The 20,456-nt window shown below is 52.2% G+C and overlaps 2 protein-coding genes across 3 annotated transcripts; both read right to left on the bottom strand.

Annotated features, from left to right (window-relative positions):
- Nucleotides 1-998: 998 nt before the first annotated feature.
- On the bottom strand, nt 999-11,404 carry MCM5 (minichromosome maintenance complex component 5). 2 transcript variants are annotated; one of them, XM_037390120.1, is made up of 17 exons: nt 11,323-11,404; nt 10,842-11,024; nt 9,810-9,936; nt 9,570-9,698; nt 8,944-9,116; nt 7,521-7,676; nt 7,257-7,423; nt 6,477-6,648; nt 6,194-6,305; nt 5,302-5,445; nt 4,920-4,985; nt 3,786-3,962; nt 3,570-3,682; nt 3,171-3,299; nt 2,762-2,904; nt 1,801-1,928; nt 999-1,358 (listed from the first exon to the last, which is right to left on the bottom strand). In XM_037390120.1, the coding sequence occupies exons 2-17, from the start codon at nt 11,006-11,008 to the stop codon at nt 1,257-1,259; spliced, it is 2,205 nt and encodes a 734-aa protein (XP_037246017.1). In that variant the 5' UTR covers nt 11,009-11,024; nt 11,323-11,404; the 3' UTR covers nt 999-1,256. The 2 variants fall into 2 exon arrangements, with proteins under 2 accessions (XP_037246017.1, XP_037246018.1); XM_037390121.1 differs by having other exon boundaries at nt 11,315-11,399.
- Nucleotides 11,405-13,739: 2,335 nt separating this feature from the next.
- Nucleotides 13,740-20,128, bottom strand: HMOX1 (heme oxygenase 1). Its single transcript, XM_037389262.1, has 5 exons — nt 19,987-20,128; nt 19,543-19,663; nt 16,652-17,143; nt 15,993-16,101; nt 13,740-14,470 (listed from the first exon to the last, which is right to left on the bottom strand). The coding sequence occupies exons 1-5, from the start codon at nt 20,016-20,018 to the stop codon at nt 14,334-14,336; spliced, it is 891 nt and encodes a 296-aa protein (XP_037245159.1). The 5' UTR covers nt 20,019-20,128; the 3' UTR covers nt 13,740-14,333.
- Nucleotides 20,129-20,456: the final 328 nt, after the last annotated feature.

Raw genomic sequence — 20,456 nt, forward strand, 5'->3', positions numbered from 1 at the left:
GCCCAGCATCCTCAAGGCTCTGGTACCCTCTGCTGGCCCTGAACGTTTCTTTTGCTAACGAAGCCTCTCCTGTGGTGTTTTTCAGCCTGAAGGTCACCCACAGACATAGCAGCAGCCTCTTGGCACCTGCAGTGTCTTTGCTCGCTTGCAACGCCCAAGACTTCACTGCCTTCAGTCCCTCACCATCTCACACACCGGCAGTGGCCCCCAGGTGCCTGGCAAGGGACAACCTGCACCTTAGGTCTGCAGGAGGACATTGAAGAGAACCAATACTACTTTGCTAGAAATGATAAAAACCTGCAGGGTTGGACAAGCGCAAGGTCATGCAGCAAATACAGAAGGGCTACTGGCGGCTGCACAAGCCCACCCCAGGGCAGAGAGCATGAGAGGTTCCTGGTGAGCAGGACCACTGTCCCTACAGCAGTCAGCACATAAACAAGGTGGCAGAGGCTACTTGGATGAGGGCACACAGCTCTTGGGTATCACCCTGCACCCCCATCCTCAGTGGGGCAAACGGGGGGCTCTGCCCATGCCTCCAGCAGGGCTCTCACACAGCGCTTTGCTGCAGGGTAAAGCATTTGACTGCTGCAGCCCTTGGAGAGGGGAAGGAGGGAAGAGCTGAGCAGCTTTGAAGCCTGGAACAGCAGGCTGTTTCCTCCGCTGCCGCCAGGAGACTGGGAAGACGGCAGCTGCTGCACACTGTGACCAGGTAAGGTGCTTCCCACACCAAAGCCCAACAGGGCAGCCTGTGCCAACAGCATTTATATCTTAATAGACAGACCAAACCCCGAGTGAGAAATTAGTTTCTGCCTTTAGGACTGCTGGTGCTGCCCATGGGATTGCATCCTGCTTTGAGGCAAGTCCCCAGGGGGGTGCTGGGGTGTGGGTAACATGGGATGAGCAGGAGGGATGCCTTTCCAGCCAAAATCCTGCACTACCTCTCAAGGGGAAAGGGGATACGTTCCCTCTGTCATTCCGAGCAGCCAAAGACCCTGGGCTACCAATACTAGTTTTTATTTTAATACACACGAAAAGCTTTTGGAATTCAGAGAAACACCAACATGATACAGTGACAAAGCATCCAAGGGGAACTCTGACCACCGCGAACGAACCCTGGTTCAAGAGGGAGGCCCTGGGCTGTTTGGCTCCCCAAGGAAAAGCTGCTTCCAGGAGCGGGCTCCAATGCCATGGGGCACTGCCTGTACACGCGCAGGCGTCAGACAGCAGCGGTTCCCTCTCAGTGCGAGATGGGGAGGTCACTTGAGGCGGTAGAGGACTTTGCGTTGCATACGGTGCTGGATCTCCCCCCGCCGCATCATCAGCTGCAGCACCTTGTAGATGGCATGTTCTGGGTATTTCTGGAAAAGGGGAGAACAAGGGGAGATAAGCTGGCAGTGGAAAGCTCACTAGAGTCCAGCAGAAACCTGCAACCTCCACTAAAGCCTGGCTTGTCCCTCTTTGAAGGGAAGGAGCCCTGTGGCGTCAGGTGCCGATGTTCCTTTCACTATTTCACGTGTGACTGCAGCCAGTATCATAAATCAAATGGTTCTGGTTGCAAGGGTAGCACAGCAACCTACCCAAACAGCCCCAAACCTCAGTGCTTCTGCAGAAAAATGCATTCTTCCTTCACTCCCTTAAACTCTGCAATCACACTGCACACCACTCCCTACAAATAACTTCAAAAGCAGGTATGACCAGAACGCTCTTCAGCCACCTCTTGGGGAATGGCTTTCACCCCCCAAGCGGCAGCCTGGAGTCCCCACTTTCACAGCCCAACCCTCCGCAGGGTCCCTGTCCCACCTGTCGCGTGAAGTCCTGGACAATGCTGTGCTCTGACACTTGAGAGCCGATGGCAAAGCGACGCTTGAGCTGCTTCTCAATGCGGGACAGCATCTCTTGGTCCTCCTGTGTCGTGAAGCCTTCTGCCCCTGGAGGGAGAGCCTGCATGAACTCCCTGTGCCACCCAGGCATCACTCTAAGCCACTGCCCATCTCCTGTGTGTCCCACAAGAAGCATGTCTGAGACTTTAGGAAACCCATAAACTAATCTACCATCAAAGGTTGTGGAGCTCCAAAGACACAGCTGAATGCGGACATGACTGCTGGAGCTTCCTTCAAACCCTTTGTGCCACGCTGCCTCCCAAGGAAATGTAGTTGCCACCCCCACGGGGAAATATGTTAAGAGGACAAACAGGTTGGGGAACCACCTCCAGCACTGGGCTCTGCTCTTGGGACCACAGGGAGCCAAGACCATCCCTCCCTTGTCCAGCATGGGTGAAGACCCTCGGTGCTATTTGTTGTTGCCCTCCCTGTGAGCCACAGCCATAACAGTCCCTTGCCACCACAAGCAGTGCTTTGCCTTTGCTCAGAAAGCAGGTCCAGCACCTGTCTCATAGCACCCCCTGCCAGCCTGGTCCTGGGAGGGTGCAGAGGAATGAAGGCAGTGGGTTGATTAGCATTGATAACATGCAGCTGTGGCCTTGATTGACATGGATGATGTGCAGCTGTAGCTCGTTTCAGCTAAGTAGTTAAATAGCCCTGAGGATGGTGGGAGAGGTGGCTGGATGGAGGAGGAGCAGTGTGGTCTGACCTCTGGAGGAAGGAGATACAGCACAGACAGTAGAATCTGACCAACGGTAAAGCCTTGTTGCAGTCTACTAGTTTGATCATGCTGCAAAAGGAGGGGAGCTTGTCTTCCCTGCCGCGAGCAACCAGACCCATAATGTCCCTCCTGCCCCCAGCACAGAGCATCTCCCCCTCACCTGACAGGCTGCCTGACATGGCTGCATCAAGGGTGGACACCTGGAAGAGCCGCAAAGCCTCCTCAACGTCTGCCTCTGTGGCGAAGGGCTGAAGCTTCATCTTTGCCAGGGACTCAGCAATGCGCACAATGGCCTCCAGCTGCCTGCAGCCAGAAGAGATGTTCCCTGCTTTCTACAGTAGCTATGAGGGGTCTTCTCCTTCCACCCAACCCGACACCCCCACCTACTCCGGTCTGGCCACCTTCTGCCCCCCCGTGGCACCTCCAATGTTGCCCTGTTCACAGAAGGCTCCCCTAAACCCCAGCACCCCACTAACCCCCTCTTCCTGGGCTATCCCAGGTGACTCCCAGTAATGCAACCCCAATCCCGAGGGTTTCGGTGGGGGGAGGAGGAGGGCGGGGCTGCTCACCGGATGGTGATGGGGATGCTGGAGCGGCGGTCGCTCTCCTGCTCGTGCTGGCGAGTGCCGCTCCGCATCAGGATGTAGCGGTTCTTCAGCTTCTCCGCTGCTGCCACTGACAGCCGAGGGCCACACCTCCTGCAAGGGGGGACAGGAGCTGGAAGCAGTGCCGCTGGGGAGGGTCCCCTGCACAGAGGGTTCCCCAGACACCCCTCGCTTCCTTGCACCATGCTGCGGCACCATTATGAGCTGCTCTTGCTTCCCTTTTTTTGAGACGGGACTTCAAAAAAGGTCACCCAGATTGGGTGCCACCACTTGCAAGCATCTGCTGCGTGGTTTGCTCCTCACCGCTGCCTCCCTCCCACTGGGCAGCCTGGGCGCTGCCAAAAGGTCATGCCTCTCACTCACGTCCGACAGAAGGAGATGAGCTTCTTCAGCTTGTTCAGCTCGATCTCACCCTCCACCGCCTGAGTCTGTGTCAAGGCACTCACGTGTAAGGACATCACATGCTTGGCCAGTGTCTAGGAGAGCAGAAGGCAGTCAGGCAGCAGGAACCCCCCTGCTTCCTCCTCCCAAAAAACGGGGCACCATGAGTCCCCACTGCACCCACATGCCCCAACCCACCATGTCTCGCTCCTCGTTGTGCTCATCCTTGACGATGAAGATCATGTCAAACCGGGACAGGATGGTGGGCATAAAATCAATGTTCTCCTCACCCTTGGTCTCGTCCCAGCGCCCAAAGACGGAGTTGGCAGCTGCCAACACTGAGCACCGAGAGTTGAGTGTGGTTGTGATTCCTGCCTGCGGAGGGAGGGAGGAATGGATGGGGTCAAGACCATGACCGTGTCACAGCAGGGTAGAAGGCTATTAACTCATAGCAAAAGGTCTAAAGCAGTTTGTAAGGACTCATCCTCAATCACTTGCACATAAATAAAACCCCTTAAGTAGCATCCAGTTGCTCTGTAGTCGTTCCATATTGGAGAAGGGTCAGCACAGGAGCTATGTGGGGCTCCCACATGTCCTTCTAGAGGAGGACTGGCTTCAGCTAAGACTTGAGCACTGAGTAACTTCATTTGAACCTCAAGCCAAGGGCAAAGACACACAAGACCCCACCCTAGGTTTGTGACCTGCGCCAGAACCTGGGCAGCTGGGGCTGAGTGTCCCTGGGCAACTTCGGGGGCAAAGTGCAGGTCTGCAGGTAGCAGGGCAAGAGCGACCAGCAAGGAAAAGCTGTGGCAGGTGCTCTGTTACCACCAGCTGAACAGCTGAAGGGTGGGCCAGAACAAACAGGAGGGAGCAGAACTGCTACCAAAAAAAAAAAAAAGAAGCAAGCTTGAGCAGTGGAAACAAAGAGAAACTCTGATTTGAGAGAAGACCTGGTACCAGGATATCAGACAGTTTCTGTAAATCTCCTCAGGGGGTGGAGAACAGTGGAAAGGAAGAAAAAGAAGTGACATCAGGCTGTGACACAGGGACATCAGCCAAACTACTAAATCTAGAGGAGCAGAGGACAGGCAGAGCAAAGGGAGCTCATTTCAGCCCTGTTGAAGTTCAAGCTGCCTAAGAGAAGACAACCCAAAGCCTACACATAGGGCTGACCAGTCTCAGATCAGAGAAACCAGTAACCATCAAAACCACTGCCTGGACACTAAAACAGGCAATTCTGGCAGAAGATGCATGACCATTGGTTGCTGGGCTCTCAGAAACTCAGTGGCAAGTCAGGCTCCTGCCCTGGGGTGATGTGCACCCACAGCCCACCTTAGCAATGGAGATGGTTTGCTGCTCCATGGCCTCGTGAATGGCTACACGGTCATCCTCCCGCATCTTCTCATCCAAGATGGGAAAAAAAAGAGGCGAGAAAAAAAAAAAAAAAAAAAAGTCATCATCAGTCACCTCTGCTGGACCTCAGATACACACCCACTGATGCTAACCCCCAAGGTAAAGCTCTGCAAGAAACCTCTGCCCAAGAGCACAGGACATAACCAGGATTTCCCTGCAGCCCCATGCCCTGACCTTCCCCATAAGAAAATGAGGCAGCATCAGGAGTTGCCCTTTCTCCTGCAGCTCTGGGCTCTCCCAGGAGGAGCTGGCAGCCCAAGGGCTCTCTTCCCTGCTCCCACACAAGCAGCCCCACGGGTACCTTGTCAAACTCATCGATGCACACCACTCCCCCATCTGCCAGCACCATGGCTCCTCCCTCCATGAAGAAACTCCTGGAGGAAGGGTCGCGGATCACTGAGGCCGTCAAGCCGGCAGCACTGCTGCCTTTCCCTGAGGTGTAAACCTAGCAGCATGCAGGACAAGGGGACAGCACGTCAGCCGCTGTAGGGCTCCGGAGCACCTCCAGCACTGCCAAATCCAGCACTGCTGGAGGAAATTCAAGGACCTCAAGCAAAACCCCTCAGCACATACAAAAAGCAGACCTGCTGCGTACAGAGCAAGACTATTGCCTAGTCCCAGCCCGTGGACTAAGCAGCTGTGACGCACCAGATGGCTTGCAGACACACAAATACAGGTATTCAGTGCAGAACAAGGACTGACTCATTGTTTGGTGGGCTGCTGCATTAGCTTTGTTTCCCCCCCTGCCGATGAAACAATGTAGTCATGGGCTGAGTTTAATAGAGACTACAAGAAAGCACAGCTGAAAGTATAATTTCATGCCTGGGTTCAGCCTAGAGGTTCGTGCCTGAGATGCAGTCAACTTCATTTGTCCTGACCAGCCAGCCTCTCCACTGATCAAGATTCAACAATAAACAGCAGCACCAGTCACGTCTTTTGATGTCTGCAAATAGCCTGGCTCATATCATAATGAAAGGCATTACCTGCTCCCCCTTCCCTCCTCCACCCTCTGTCCTGCACCCCACCTCTTCCAAGATAGCACCAGAAATGGCAGTTTGCACCTCTGCCAGCTGATCCAGCTGTGGATGCACGGGCAGGTATCTGCTGTGACCACCGTCTAGTCTTTGGTGCTATGCCAGGAGCAGAAGGAAGAAACAAGCTGCACTACAAGGGGGCACCCTCAAGCCACCTACCCCAATGGGCGAACACTTCTCAACGAACTTCAGCAGCTGCGATTTGGCTGTACCGGGGTCACCTAACATCAGCAAGTTGATGTCTCCTCTGCGGGTCAGCCCATCCGGGAGCCTGGAGTGACAGGGTGGGAAGAAGAGAGGCAGGAAAGATGGGTGAGCCTTTCAAGCATTGCTGACAAAGTGGCAGGTGGCTGGCAGCACCACCAGAAGACTGTACAAAGGCTTTGTGGATAAATGACAACCACGCCACCACTCTCTCTCCACCAGGATGACTCTTCCTCACCTCTTGCGAGAGCCTCCAAATAAGAGGCAGGCAATGGCCTTCTTGATGTCGGTGCTGCCATAGATGGAGGGAGCAATGCTTTTGGCAATAGTCTCATAGATGTTGGGCATAGCAGCAAGGCGACGAAGTTCCTCCTCCTCTTGAGGGGTCACTGAGCCAGCAAAGGTATGTCCTGTACACAGATGAGGAGAGTGATGCAACAGCAAACAAATGGATGTTTTCAAGTAAATGACACTACTCCCCCCCCACTGCCACCACCAAAATCCCTTCTTTAAGATCATGCCAAGTGCCACCAAGTGGAAAGGGTGGAGAGGGCAGGCATTTGCTATCCCAGCAAGGCAGGCTGTGTCCTTTGAGGCTGGTAGGAGAAAAGGAAGGATCTTGGGCAAAACAGCTCTGGAGGAACCAGAGGGAGAATTACAGTCAGGACCATGTTTTAAATACATAGCTCAATTGTAACTATTGACTGCAGCCCAGATCCTCAGGGATGGCTTAGTAGATTCCCACTATGATCAATAAGATAAAAGCACTTAAATACCCTGGAGAACTCAGGCTGAAGCCTCATTTAATATCACTGAAAGTCATACAGGAGACTACTGCAGAGCATCCAGGGCAAGATAGACCCCTGGACTGGTTTGAACCTTCTGCCATCTAAGCAGCGGAGAAGGATCCAGGCTGTGATTTCACACAGTCCTTGCTGAGGGACCACCTTGTTCAGGGAGGGGCCTCTCCCAACGCCAAGCCACCAACACAGACCAGGTCACCAAAAGCAGCCCTCACCTGAGCCCTCCATGTCCACCCGGATGCCCACCACGCGAATGTAAGCACTTCGGATGCCCACGCCCACGTTGTCACGGCTTCTGTTCTTGCTCTGGGCAGATTTCTTGATGGAGTAGATGCCCATGATAGTGACTCTGTTCCCTGGGACAACTTTGTCGCACAGGTACCTAAGAGGAGGAAGGGGAAAGCAGAGGAATCTTAGTGGGGGAAAGGATGGCACCAGCAACACCCAGCGGGGCCAGGGTGGGGAGACGGCGCCGGTACCTGTCGCAGTACAGCTGCAAGTGCCGGGGCATCTCGCCATGTGGCACAGCGTCTGGGGACTCCTGCAGCTTCAGGATCTGGAAGTCCACACACTTGCACTTATCTGGCATGATGAAATAGGGGTCCAGCGGGCACTTTGGGCGGCCAGCTTGTTCTCTGTGCGGAGAGATCAATCAGGTAAAGTTGCTGGCACTCAAGAGCCACCCCTGGGAGCCCCCCTGTAGAGGGGACAGCAGTGACAGAGCCCAGAGCAGCCGCCCCCCTGAGCAGTGCCCAGCAGGTGAGAATGGCAGTCACACAAGGCCATACCAAGCCCCCTGTCTTGTCAACAGCTGCCGAAAGCATGCAGGAGAACAAGCCATAAACAGGGTGATACTTGTCTGAGTGCTCTCCCTGCCTTCCCCCTGTCCCCTGCAAGCTAAAAGCAGGGAGGAAGGTAATTCATTAATTACACAGAAGGTAACAGTATACGCTCAGCAACACAGCAGGGCATTTTTCTTTATGACCTCGCACACAAAGCAAATGTTAAGTGGTTTCTGGTGAGAAAGCAATTAGCAATGTGACAAGGCTGCCATCAACCTCTCAGTCTCTCGAGACGCATTTGCCTTGCTAGACTACAAGCTCTCCGAGACAAGGAGCACCTCCGTGTCCTGCTGCTGTCTCAGTACATCACTACCGATGCCTGACTCCACGCAGAGCTTTCAGGGAGGGTAACACAAGAGTGCAGATGCACTCACACAGTCAAGGATCAGGTGTGAGGTGCCATACAGACTACGTGCAGGAACGATCCCTATCCCAAAGGCTTCTCAAGTTGCATTATAGGTAAGCCACAGAAAATAATACTGGCAGGCATGAGCTCGAAGACGCAACCCACTAGGATTCAGTTGGCGTAGGAGCTGCAGCACAGCGGCAGCCTCATGCTCACAGTTCACATTGGCATCCAGAGCTGTAAAGCAGGATTTGAAGGTTAGTAGCAAGGCATCCCTACAGAAGGTAACGCAAAACAGCCCCCTGGAGAGGGGGAAGCAGAAGAAAGAAGTTTGTTTGAAAAAGGACAGCAGCTTAACACAGCATTATGGGACAGCTAGAGGCAGGAATGAACCTTTAGGTACACGAGGCAAAATGCCCTACAGATAAAAAGAACTCCCTGGACATGGCTGCTCAACACTGCTTGCAGCACTGGTCAGGCAGCATCAAAACCAGCGTGACCACGGATGTATGGAACTAAAACTCGCCAGCCACAGGTGCATGCAGCCACAAGGGCAAAACGTAGGGAGGAGGCAGAAGGCAGCACAGATGCTTGTCTGGTGCAACAGGGAGCTGACTCTGCGGTGCTCATGGGATGGAGGGGGAGGAAGAGAAGGGGGCACAGTCTTTTTTTCCCCCACCAGCCTGCTGCACGTATCCCCATGTCAGCCCTTACGTGTTGCATTTCCTGGGAAGAGCATAACCCTCCAGGCCTGGGCGCACCGCGATGTTGCTGATGGTGTTGCGGCAGCTACGGCACTGGATGGCTATTCTGGTGGCTTTGGCTCTCACAGGGGTTGCTGCAATTACGATCCCAGGGATCTTCACAAGGTGGGACATCTGGTCAGACTGAAAAGGAAAAGGAAAGGTGAGAAAGTCATCACTGGAGGATGGCTGGGAAAATATAGAAGCTAAAGAAACACAGTTCTTTCTTAGCCACACTTCCCACATTCATGAGACTAAAGTACCAGAACAAAAAAGCCTGCACAATGTCACTCTTCTGCTCTGCAGCAACAGAGGAATGTGGCATGACTTAAGCCATGCTGATTTCAAAGCAAGAGAGGAAAGAACAAAACACTCCATGCAGAACATCATCAACAGCAATAATGTCCCCGCAGCAGGGACCAGCAATAACAGTCGTTTGCAGTGTGATTTAAGTTGCAGGGTATCTCTCCTTGTGAATTAATGTACAACCCATGTCCTGAACTACACAATCAAGTACCAAAAGCTTTCCTGCAATCACGACCACACACAAGGAAGCCCTGTCACTCACTGCTCAGTGTGACAGCCTATTCACCTCACCTTCAGGCTGCGGATGTTGGCTGCATTGGCATCTGATCTCAGCATCACCTGGATATCTTGGAGAGTTTCCTCCCCTGAAGGACGAGGACGGGTAACCTCATCTGCAACTTCTTTTGCTGCTTCTTCCAACTAGAAAGGGAATAACTAGGATATTACAGGTATATTACAGTATATTGTCAGAGCTGCTCTCACGATGTGACAACGTCAGCATGCCAGGTTGCCAGCCTCCTCCACCCTTACCAGATGCAGGTGCTCTGCTGGTTGCTTGTAGAGGTAGTCAGCAAGATCTTCATCAAAGCTGGCCAAGTCTTCCATCTCCACCTCCACCCAGTACTGACTCAGGTTATAGTGGCGTTTAAGCTCATCCCTGGAAGGCAATAAGCGGTTTGCAGGGCAGAAAGCAGCAGTCACCCACAGTGACCTTATGACAAGCAAGGAGAAGAGAAGAAAGGTTCTGAAGGGAGTCCTTGGTTTGGAAAGCAAACAGGGAAAATCAAGAGAATGCCAAGAGAAGCACAGGGGGACCAGGGCAAATCTTTCACCCAAAACCACTTTGAAATTTAACAGAAAATGACAGAAAGACCAGGGACACCAGGGCTTGCAGTCACAATGCAAAGCACTAATGGTTTACTAAACAACCAGACAGGCAATTGGAAAACTTCTACACAAGATAATACACTATTATACCTAAAATATGGTTTAAAGACACCAAAGTAATAGCACAGCAGGCAATGTTCTCCTTAGAAAAGCCAGGAAGGATCCATGAAATTCAGAGATGAAAGGTGAAAGACTGTTCCAGCCCTGGCATGATACATCTCCGTGTTCATGCTCTACAGGTGTGTCCCCAGGCTGCACAGGCAAAGGGATGGTCAAGGGACCTTCCCAGCCTCAGAAGGCACACGTGGACAGTGCTGCACCGATTTTAATGGATACAGACAAAATTCCAGACCAGAAAGCACTAGAACTTCAAGACAGACCTTGAATTTCACAATTAAGTGCAAGCCTGGCAGTGCGGATCCCTCTATTGCTACCTCTGCCTGGCTGCCAAAAAATCTGGGAGAACACCAGACCTCAGTTTTCCTATAAGGCTAAATGGGAAAGGCAAAATTTCTTATACTGACAAAGAGCTCTTCACAGCCTATGGCAAGAAAAAAGCTGACATGGGCTATTGTCTCTCTGGGGTGTGCATAGCTGGCAGGAGGTTAACAGCAGAGTGGAAGCATGGAGAGGAGTGGGTAAGGTGCAGAAGGAGAAAAGCGGCTGCAGCAGCACCTGTATTTGAAGGTGAAGCCCGTCCGGTCCGTGCCCACCCGGTACTGCCGCAGGAACTCCTTGAACCGCTTCTGCAGCTGCGACTTCCGAACCTGCCCCTCATCCACCGACGCATCACCCCCAAAGCTGTCACTGTAGAAAACGCCAAGGTCGTCGAAGCCAGACATGGCGACTACTGCTCCCCTGCGGGGGTGGGAGTGCACGGTCAGCCCCAGCCCAGCCCCGTCCCAGGCCCAGCCTCAGGCCCGGGCCCAGCCTCAGCCTCAGCCCCAGGCCCAGGCCCAGGCCCAGCCTCAGCCTCAGGCCCAGGCCCCTCCTCCTCCCACCCCCCCGCACCAAATGTCCCACGGGATCCCCCCCACCGCCGCACCGCACTCACCCCACGCACCGGTCCTGTCGTCCTCCACCCCCACCCCAAAACCCCAGGGACACCCCCGACACCCCATTCCACCCCACGCCGCCCCGCCCCGCACCTCGCTACCTGCGGGAAGCCGCCACCAACTTTTTCGCGGCAAAAGCAGCGCGCGGCGGAAACCAAACTGCCGCACGGGGCGCGCCACCGCCCCCCCCGCGCACTCCTATTGGCCCGGCCGCAGCGCGCCGCCGCGGATTGGGCCCCCGCCGTCCTCTCGCCCCGCCCCGGGAGGAAGCGCGTGGCCTCGCCGCTGCCGTAGATTGGTCGGGGCGCGCCGTCCCCTGCCGGCCGCGCGCGGTTTGGCGCGAAATCTGGGGGAGAAGGGCGGGGAGGGGAGAGGCGAAATGGCGGGCGGGATCTCGGTGGCGGTGCGGGGGGGGGGGGAGCGCGTCGGTGGCCCCCAGCTGTCGGGTGGGAGGCGCGGCCGCGGCGGGGGCAGCGTTGCAGGCCGAGGGGTGGGCGGAGGCGTTAGTTACCGAGGGTAAAATGAATGACTGCTGCCGGCTCCTGGGGGGCGGCTGGGGGCTCCGCCTGCGGGGCTCGGGGGGTGGTGGACCCTGAGCGGTAGGTTGCTGTAGGCTGGAGGGGCCGGGCCGGGCCGGGCCTGTTGCGGTGGGATGCGCTGTGGGGAAATGGCAGGCAGGCCGCACCGCCGCAGGGGTGGCCCCGGCGGGGCAGCGGGGCTGGCGGCACCCGAACGGGGGCGGCTGCCGGTGGTGCTGCCGCCGCCTCAGCGTGCGTGTTCTCCGGGGCGCTTGTCTCGTGACTAGCGGTGTATTTTGGGGGGCGGCTGGCGGGTCATCGCGTCAGCATTCTGGCCCTTCAGAAACGGGGTCGTGCCCAGCAGAGATGAAAACGAAGCTGGGCGGCGCGGTGCGGTGCGAGGGAGGTTTTAACTGCGGCGGGTGCAAAATAACAGACCATCCTGTCATTGCAGAGAAACCAGATACCAGTGTCGCAGCCAAGTACAAGCAAAGCTTTAGCCTCTACTTCTGAAGACTGCTTGAAGCTCAGTCTGGGGTCCTCTAGCGTGCGGTAGCGCAATGGCCGTGCGATACCCAGAGCACCACACCCCTTCTGCCGTGAGCAGGCTGGACCCAGGTTTCCTAACTTTGAGGTCACAGTTATGATCTCTTTCAGCGGCAGGAGGGGCCGAGTGTGGCAGGAGTGCATTTCAGAGCTCGTGGGCATTTGTTTGCGTGTTTGGAATGTTTTGTTAGTTGTTCAGCATGGTTGAATGAACATAATGATTTAGTTGGAGTGGGTTAGAGGGACTGAATAGGTAGAACTTAATATGAATTTGAATGTTCTTGTATTTTAATAGCTTTAAAGCTCATATCCCAGCTTTTCAGATATCTTTTTTTTAAAGAATTAACTGTTTTTTCTACCAGGCATTGGCAAATGGGTCCAAATAGAGAAGCATTAAAGGGGATTTTGGAAGGGAGGCAGGGCAGAGAAGCGCCTGAGATTAATGACAGCCCATCTTTCCCACTGCTTATTCTCAGCAGGACCTGCCTTCTGATTCTTGCTGTTTGAGCAGGTTCAGTGCTGATCGTTAAAACGGATCAGTAGGAAAGCATGTCTTTGGGATTAAGGTCACAACCAGAACAGACGGCATCACGGAGACAGGTTGATCACAGAGGCTTTCTGGTAGAAAGAGAGGAAGGGACTCTGAGGTGATAGGTAATGGCCTTGTCAGTGTGCCTGCTGTGCCATACCCAAACTGCACCCTCTCCTGCAGTGACTCCTGTGTTAGAGGACCCTCCAAAGCAGATAGGGCCTATGGCCGTAATAGTGGCTGGCCACAAAGCCAGCCCTGCAGATATCTGCCTCAGCAAAAAGAGGGGAAAGAAAGCTGTATGCATGGGCTGCTCCAGCAGTCCTGTGTGTTTGGAGTGTCTTTAGCAATGCCGTGTGTGTGCTGAATCCTGGGAGTAAGTTGGGTTGGTTTGTTACCTAGGTGAGGGTGTGCATGCTTGATGTCTCTCATTTACCTGCCTCGTAGGAGCAAAACCTACTGTGCCTTTCATTTCTGGGTGGTGAAGACATACTTGCTTTTCTGATTTGTGCTGGCAAAGTTCTGGCAAAGACAGTCTGGTAATGGAACCCTTAGCTGGTAGCAGTCAGGGACAGCTGTCCTTGTTTTGACAGGTTGAGGGTCCCATCACCTTTTGCTTTTAACAGAATAGCAGCCAGCTCTCGCATATGGCTTCCACCCCTTAAAAATACTTTATATGTTCACAGAATTTCGTGTGGTTTCTAGAAATAGAGACCAGTGTGTAGGAGCTGAAGAAACCTGCCCCAGCTTGTAACAGGTTATTATTAGCACTGAGTGGGAGCAGAGTCTGGCTCTGATGATAGCTCCCACTTCCGTCTATTGTCATGGCTGTGGGGGCAGCAGCTTCTAAAGACACAGAACTGGGAGGAAGAAAGATTCCTCCTCTCTTCCCAGGTAAGGCTTTAATAACAGGAACCACCAGGCCTGAAGATTTTACATTGAAGTTTATGTGTATAAATTATATAACCAGACAAGAGGATGACATTGTATCTTCAACAACCGTCTTCTGCTTTTTAAAAACCAAAAATGATTGGAGAAAGAATTAACAAAGACCTACTAGTGTCATAGAAAACAGTCTGTAACTCACAGGAGCCGTGTGGCTCCACAGAAAAAGTGATCACAGTATTATCTAGCAGTATAAAAAAATTGAGCAAACAGAGCTCTGGGGAGCGTCGTATTTCTGAGGCGAGACACATGTCAAAGCTGCGTTTCTGATCCTGTAGGATTTTGCAGGCACTCTGTAAGGCAACGACAATTCTTGGCTGTTGTTTTTAGCCTTTTCTACCCATAGTTTTTGGTGGTAAAGTTAGTCTCTGAGAAGAGCTGACACCAAGCATGAGAGAGACTTTGAACCCCCTTACAGCACTCTGTTTGATTTCTGGGGAGAAAAGTCTCCTAATATTAGTGGCAGAGCCAAGATCACAGTAGCCAGTCGGGGGGGATTTCTCTCACGAGGACTGGGAAAGGTGGATTAGTTCAGGATGAGGGAAGGCACAAAGAAAAGGAAGGTCCTGCTCTTTCACATGGCAAATAAGCCCACGGCAACTGTCATGGCTAGGAAGCCAAGCGCCAGGATCCACCGCACGAGGGGAGTTGTGGGCATCATGTCTTTGTGTCTCCCACTTGTCTTCTCACTTTCTTTCCCAGGTGCTGGACCTAGATCAAGTAGGGAAGGAGAAAAAAAAAGGTGGGTAAGAAGAGGGTGAGGCAAGAAGCCGCTGGTATCGCTTGCTCTCCCCACTGCCAGAGCAGACCCTGCTGGAGTTGTCAAGGGGAGAGGGAGGAAGGCCAGAGCTTGGTTGGGCTGGGGGAAGCGGCAGCAGCAGGTTCTTCTCTCCTGAGGTCAGTGAGGAAGGGAAGCAGCAGGCTCGACCTGGGAATCGCAAAGGCTCACAACCTCTCCTGCCTGTATCTGAGTACCTGCAAGTGCTGGCCTCTTCCCTTATCTCCTTACAGGCTTACAAATGCACCGCCCAGTTCCATCAAACCCCTGATGTGTGCAGAAGACAGCCAAATACTTAAGTCAGAATTTTAAAAGGCATTTTGTCTCCAACGAAGTCAGAATTTTAAAAGGCATTTTGTCTCCTGCTTTTCGTTGGTTTGATTCGTAGGCATCGAATGACCTTAAACAGTCCTCAGCACTCCAGGTAATTTTCTCAGTGTAACTTCAGGATGGGATTCCTCATCCAACACCAAACTTTTCTGAAAATCTTACTTTTATGAGCATATTGGGAAAGGAATGGCAAAGCTTCACAGAGAACTTTTTCTCACTTTCCTAAAGAAGTAGCTTTAAGCTTCATTGTCTAGAGATGTGTAAGATGAGGTCTGCTTTATATTTTTTGCCACAGGAAAACTGTGGTTCAGTCCCGTATGCACTGAAAAATCTCCCTTTTTGTTTCAGAATCAGTAGGTATTTATAAGGGCTTTTTTATTTGCATCACACGTTATCAGGGAAACCACTCTCCTCTGTAAACATCTGAGCCCACTCCTCACTCAGTCACAAGCCTGACTGAAAAGGGATTGCTTTGCTTGCAGCTGCTGCTCGGGCTTTGCCCAGTTCGGGATCGGCCCTTGCCAGCAGTGGAGCTTTTTAAGTCTTGCAAAACTGATGGCAGCCTGCACATCCCCACTTCCCAGCTGGTTACGTTGCACCATCCAGAATGATGTTCACTGCAAACCCAGCACACTTTCAGGAGTGCTTTCAGTAAATGCTTCTGGAAGGCAGAAAAGTGACCAGAGGGAGATTTAATCCAAAAGGACAGGCTGTTGGGATAGGGATCTGTGTCTGAAAGAAACTTCTGTCAGAATCACAGCACCGTGGCTGATCTGCTGGGCCCAAAAGTGCTGCCTTTAGTTCTGTGAACTCAACCAGTTTTCCCTGTGGTCAAAACCCATGTGGCGAGCAAACCTTGCCCTTGTTAAAGCCTAAGAGGACGAGAGGGGAGTCTCTTCTTGTAAAGCTCCCTCACTGACACTATTTCTGGAGAGCCCACGTGTCATCCTTCCTCAGTCGTGTCTAGAAGGAGCTTTGCACACACCATCGCACCTTGCACTGCTGCTGATGGCTGGAGAAGCATCTCATGCTCATTTCTCAGTGGCTTTTACAAAGGACAACAAAGGAAGGAAAGCAAAACCACAAAGGGGCAATGTTAAACACCTGCCCTTGGAAGTGGCTTACCGTGCTGGTATGACCTGTTCATGTTCCTTGTGCGAAGCTCTGCCTTCGGCTGCACGGGGTGATCATTCTCCTGGCCCTTAGACACCAGCTTCTGCAATGCCTCAAACACCTGAGAAGAGGGAATACTGTCTCGTTAGGTGGCCACCTCTTCCCTGCCCCTGCCCCAGGCACTTTAAGAACTAGAGGAAGACACAAGCCTTCAGTCTAAGTCTCTTGGTACTTTTTGCACAAAACATAACCTGCCTGTGGGGTCAAGAGCATGTCTTTCATGCTTCTTGTTCGCTTCACAGGTTCTCTCAGAAGCTTCCAGCTCAGGTATTGCCCATCTGATGGGAGGGAAAGCAAGGTACCTGTGTGGCTAGTAAGCATGCACAGAGGACCTGTGGAGCTATACTATAGAGGTAGGACAGATGGGTGGTGATCCCCACTCCCAGTATAAGCCCTCATTCGTATCTGAATACTGGTGCATGGAAGAGACTGAATTCAAACCCTGAGGGAGGAGGAAAAGCTTTTCGGAGACCAGCCTTTTACTAGGCTGCCACGTTGGACAAGTGTAGCCATCTGACTAGCTTGCTCGTCACAACTTCCCAGAAACTCTGTAGCTATTATCTTGTTTCAGAGAGGGTGTGGGCAGGCAGGGCTGGCTGGTTGTTACTCACCTGTATATTTAGCAGGAATGCTTTCTTGGCCTCCTCCAAAACTCTTTTCTTAGTGGCAACGTCCATCTCGAGGGCATTCATGCGGGAGCGATAGAGCTGCTTGAACTTGGTGGCATTGGAGACTCCATCAAACGTGAAGAAAGCCAGCCCTTCTCCCGTGCTAGGCAGCTGGAGGGCCTTCTGGGCAATTTTCTTCAGCACCTGCCCCCCAGACAGGTCTCCCAGATACCGAGTGTAGGCATGGGCCACCAGGAGCTCTGGGTGGTTCTTGCCTACATAGTGGAGCCTCTCGACATATTTCTGAGTAGCCTCAGGACATGGGATCTCTTCCTTCCAGTTGCTGCCGTAGAAGTACTCCAAGTCTTCCTCTAGGGCAGCTTTCCGGTGCAGCTCCACTGGGAAATACACAGGGGCATAAACTGGGTTGTTCTTGTTACGTTCAATCTCTTCCTCCAGAGCAGAGTAGATGAAGTACAAGGATGCCGTAACCAGCTGAAAGAGAAGGAAGAGGATGAGCTACAGGTGCATCTGTCTGTCGTCTTCAGGTTTGAGGGACAAATCCTGCTAACAAGAAAGGCACCTGTGGGCACACCCCGTGTGAGTCAGTCGTGCACGACTGTAGTTTTGCAGGTTTCCCATGTGGAAAACAGAGCTGCAAGGTGCAGTGAGACACCTTTAGCTCTTCCCCTTCTGCTTGAGGCAGCATCAGGTAAGACCTAAGCCCTTTTCAGCAAGATACTGGTCTTACCTGCCCTTAAAAGCTGCTGCCTTCACCTTTTAAGTTAAAGATCTTGCAGCTTGATGTACTGGAAACTGGAGCCATCTTATGTCATGCCTGGCCTATTCTCCCTGTTCCCTCAGTCAATAGGGTATTCCCAAAGGTATATTTGCTGGTGCATTGTTTAAATCTGAATGCCTCAAGATGTGGCTTCCCTTGCTGGGGCCTTGGGAGATGATGACACACCCTGTTTATTTTTCAATGTATTCATCCTGTTGGCATCCCACCATCCTGGGAACTGAGACACCACTGCTCTCCTCATTTGGTCTTGCAAGTGGGGTTGCTTCCTTGGTTGCCCCGAGGAGACAACATAAAAGGAGGCTGGAAGCACAGCGTGCCTCTGACAGATGCCTTTGTGAAGGAGTGCTGCGAGGCTGTGCGTTCTCCTCTCAATTTTGAAACCACTGTTATTGTTGTTTTCCCCAGCTTACGCAATTCTCTTCTATCTGCCAGCTTTTCCACGTGGAATAAGACAGTCTGGCTGTATTCTTTCCTTCCCCTGGCATACTCTTTTCAGAGGCTGTATTCATGTGTACAGCCACAGCACCCCTTCCTTGGACTGGAATCCCTTATCAGCAGTAAAGGGTAAAACGTGAAGGTATTGCAGTACGGGTGCGTGGGGTTTGGGGTGGGGGGCTTGGGGAATGTTATGCTGGTAGACAGGAGAGAAAGTTTTCTCTCCCATAAAGCAGTCAGTTCTGCAGTAAAGGAGTTGCCGTTTCAACTTTTCCCCACTGTGCCAGCAAATAGGACTTTGATAAGCACACAGGCAGTGGCTTGGTTGTGGAAACAAATAGTCAGTCTGGGGAGTCACGTATCAGGGTAGATATATAGGTTTGCCAAGAGAGTAAACAAAAACAGAGGTTTTTAAACAATAACCTGTTACCCAGCTTACTGGAAAAGAAACAAAATACAGGAGCATTGCCTAACAAATTAAGAAAATATAACGTGACTGGTTGTTTTCAGAGGCAAGTAGTGGTTTAATGGGAAATGTTGAAAGCTGTCGTTGCTTTTTAAAACCCACATCACATCTCACTCTCCCTGACAGTATGTAAATATCTTCTGAGAAACTGGGCTGTATTTGTGAGGGCCTGACTTTTTATGTTACTGCCAGCCTGTCTCAAAGTTCACTGCCTAACCAATGTCACATTTCTAACAGCAGGAAATTGGCACGTGAGATTAAATTTATGCTTGACTAAGTATCCTGGATGCAACCTGCCAGAAATAAGTAGTCTTTTTCCTGCTCTTGTGGATTTATTTGCTAAGGAACAATTCAACAACAAAGTAATTAAGCCACAGGTTGGATCACTAGCTGTTATTTGCAAGTCCATGCGTCACATCCTATAGCCTCCCAGGAATTTCTGGCCCAGGTGTGTGCTTTGTTTTTGCTCCTGGCTTTGTTATGTAGCTCAGATCCCAGGAATCATGTATCTAGCTAGGTCAGAGCAGACTAATATCTGCAAATGTTTCTCTTTTATCTTAAGAAAAGTAACGAGCTTCTATACGCTAGTGGCAGACATGGCTTGCTCAAACTCAGTCTGCCTCCCTTATTAATGTTCACAGTATCAGCTCTGGTATAAACCAGGTGACAACTGAAACATTGCAAAGGTCAGTGCCAGAGATGATCCCACATACTCACTTTCTCACTATTATTCTAGCTGTAGCTGCTTAGAGTGCTGTAAATTTAGTATTCTCCCTCTTTGGGGCATTTCAGCTGCTCAAGTATCTCCATATAGTCGTATCTCCATTACCTATCATTGCCAGTAATTAACATGCAGGCATTTATGAGGAAAGAGAAAAGCAATTGCCTTAATCTCATCAGCTCTTTGTCTTTTTTTATCCTGTTGCAGCTTGGCTGTCCATCCTGATACGCACAATCCTGTGCTGCCTTCTGCAAGAGGAGCTGGTAAGATCTTGGGATGCTGGAGTTTGATGAAGAGCATGTTTTGCACAGGAGATGCTGATACCAGACAGTTGTAATGCAAAGGACCTCCTTCCTCATGCCGTCCCCATCCTCCCCCCCTTCTTTAGACCCTGCACAGCCCCATCTGATCTGACGTTTTATTTCCTGGCGAGGAAATCCCATCCCCAAGTAATGCTGCTACAAAAGTACCTTAAACTCATGGAGCGACACCTGCCCTTTCTGGAAGTTCTTCATGAACGGCGTGTTCTCCGCCTGCTCGTGCACTTCCTTGGTAGCTTCCTTCATCAGTTCTGACAGGTCCCTGGACATGCTGTGGAAGAGCCACAAAACAGAAGGCAATGCTGTCACTCTCCTTTGGCAAAATGGATCTTAGCTCTCCAGGAAAAAAAGGGGAGCCTGGGGTGGCAGGAAAAGGAGCAGAGCATTCCCAAGAGCCGTGGATGGGAATCAGGGAGCACTAGCATCCCAAACGCTGTCCGAGCAAGGAAGACTGACAGACTCCATCCAGAGGTGAAAGCAGGCACATGCCGTTCCCTGCAGAGCAGAAACAGGAACAGCGTGCCTAAAAGCAAGGGGAGAAATACAACACTCCTCTGGCAAAAAAATCCCCTCTGGTTCCCATCCCACTCTCACCCTTCAGATCGGTGTGCCTGGGAAGTTTCCATGTTTCTCCACGTCGTTTCACTCCTCCGCTTGCCTGTTGTTTTTTCTTGCTCGTGCTCTCCTCCTTCCCTGCTGCTCCCAGGACAGCGAAGCTCTGAGCTGGGCAGCCCGGCTCAGCATCCAGCTTTATACAGCCAGGCCACGTGAGCGGCCCGGCCGCTGACCTCAGCCTCGGTGCAAACTTCTTGCAACACGATTGCACTTCCCTTCCCAGCTTGGCTGGCAGCCCCTGCTTGCCTGTAGCCCCAAGGGACGAGAAGGAAGTCACCTGATTCACTTTGATAACTAAGCACAAACAAGAGGCTGTCCGTAACTTCTCCGTCAAGGGTGCCTGGCTCCCCACAACCCTCTCAGCGCAGTGCCCGTGCTGCAAGAGGGGCTGGCTGTGCTGGGGGCTGCAGGGCTGGACGAGGAGGGGTGGCTTCACAGGGCTAGTGCCT

Source organism: Falco rusticolus, chromosome 5 (genome assembly GCF_015220075.1).
Source record: "Falco rusticolus isolate bFalRus1 chromosome 5, bFalRus1.pri, whole genome shotgun sequence".
In the NCBI taxonomy this organism is placed as follows: domain Eukaryota; kingdom Metazoa; phylum Chordata; class Aves; order Falconiformes; family Falconidae; genus Falco; species Falco rusticolus.

Excerpts from the sequence above, each read along its gene's own strand:
- MCM5 (XM_037390120.1), bottom strand. The coding sequence starts at position 11,008 with ATGTCTGGCTTCGACGACCTTGGCGTTTTCTACAGTGACAGCTTTGGG. Across the intron at positions 9,937-10,841 it reads GGCTTCACCTTCAAATACAG|GGATGAGCTTAAACGCCACT; the intron begins GTGCTGCTGCAG and ends ATTGCCTTCCAG. Across the intron at positions 3,300-3,569 it reads CTCATCTCCTTCTGTCGGAC|GAGGTGTGGCCCTCGGCTGT; the intron begins GTGAGTGAGAGG and ends CCCCCCTTGCAG.
- HMOX1 (XM_037389262.1), bottom strand. The coding sequence starts at position 20,018 with ATGGAAACTTCCCAGGCACACCGATCTGAAGG. Across the intron at positions 19,664-19,986 it reads CAGGCACACCGATCTGAAGG|CATGTCCAGGGACCTGTCAG; the intron begins GTGAGAGTGGGA and ends GCTCTTCCACAG. Across the intron at positions 16,102-16,651 it reads CATTCCTGCTAAATATACAG|GTGTTTGAGGCATTGCAGAA; the intron begins GTGAGTAACAAC and ends CCCTCTTCTCAG.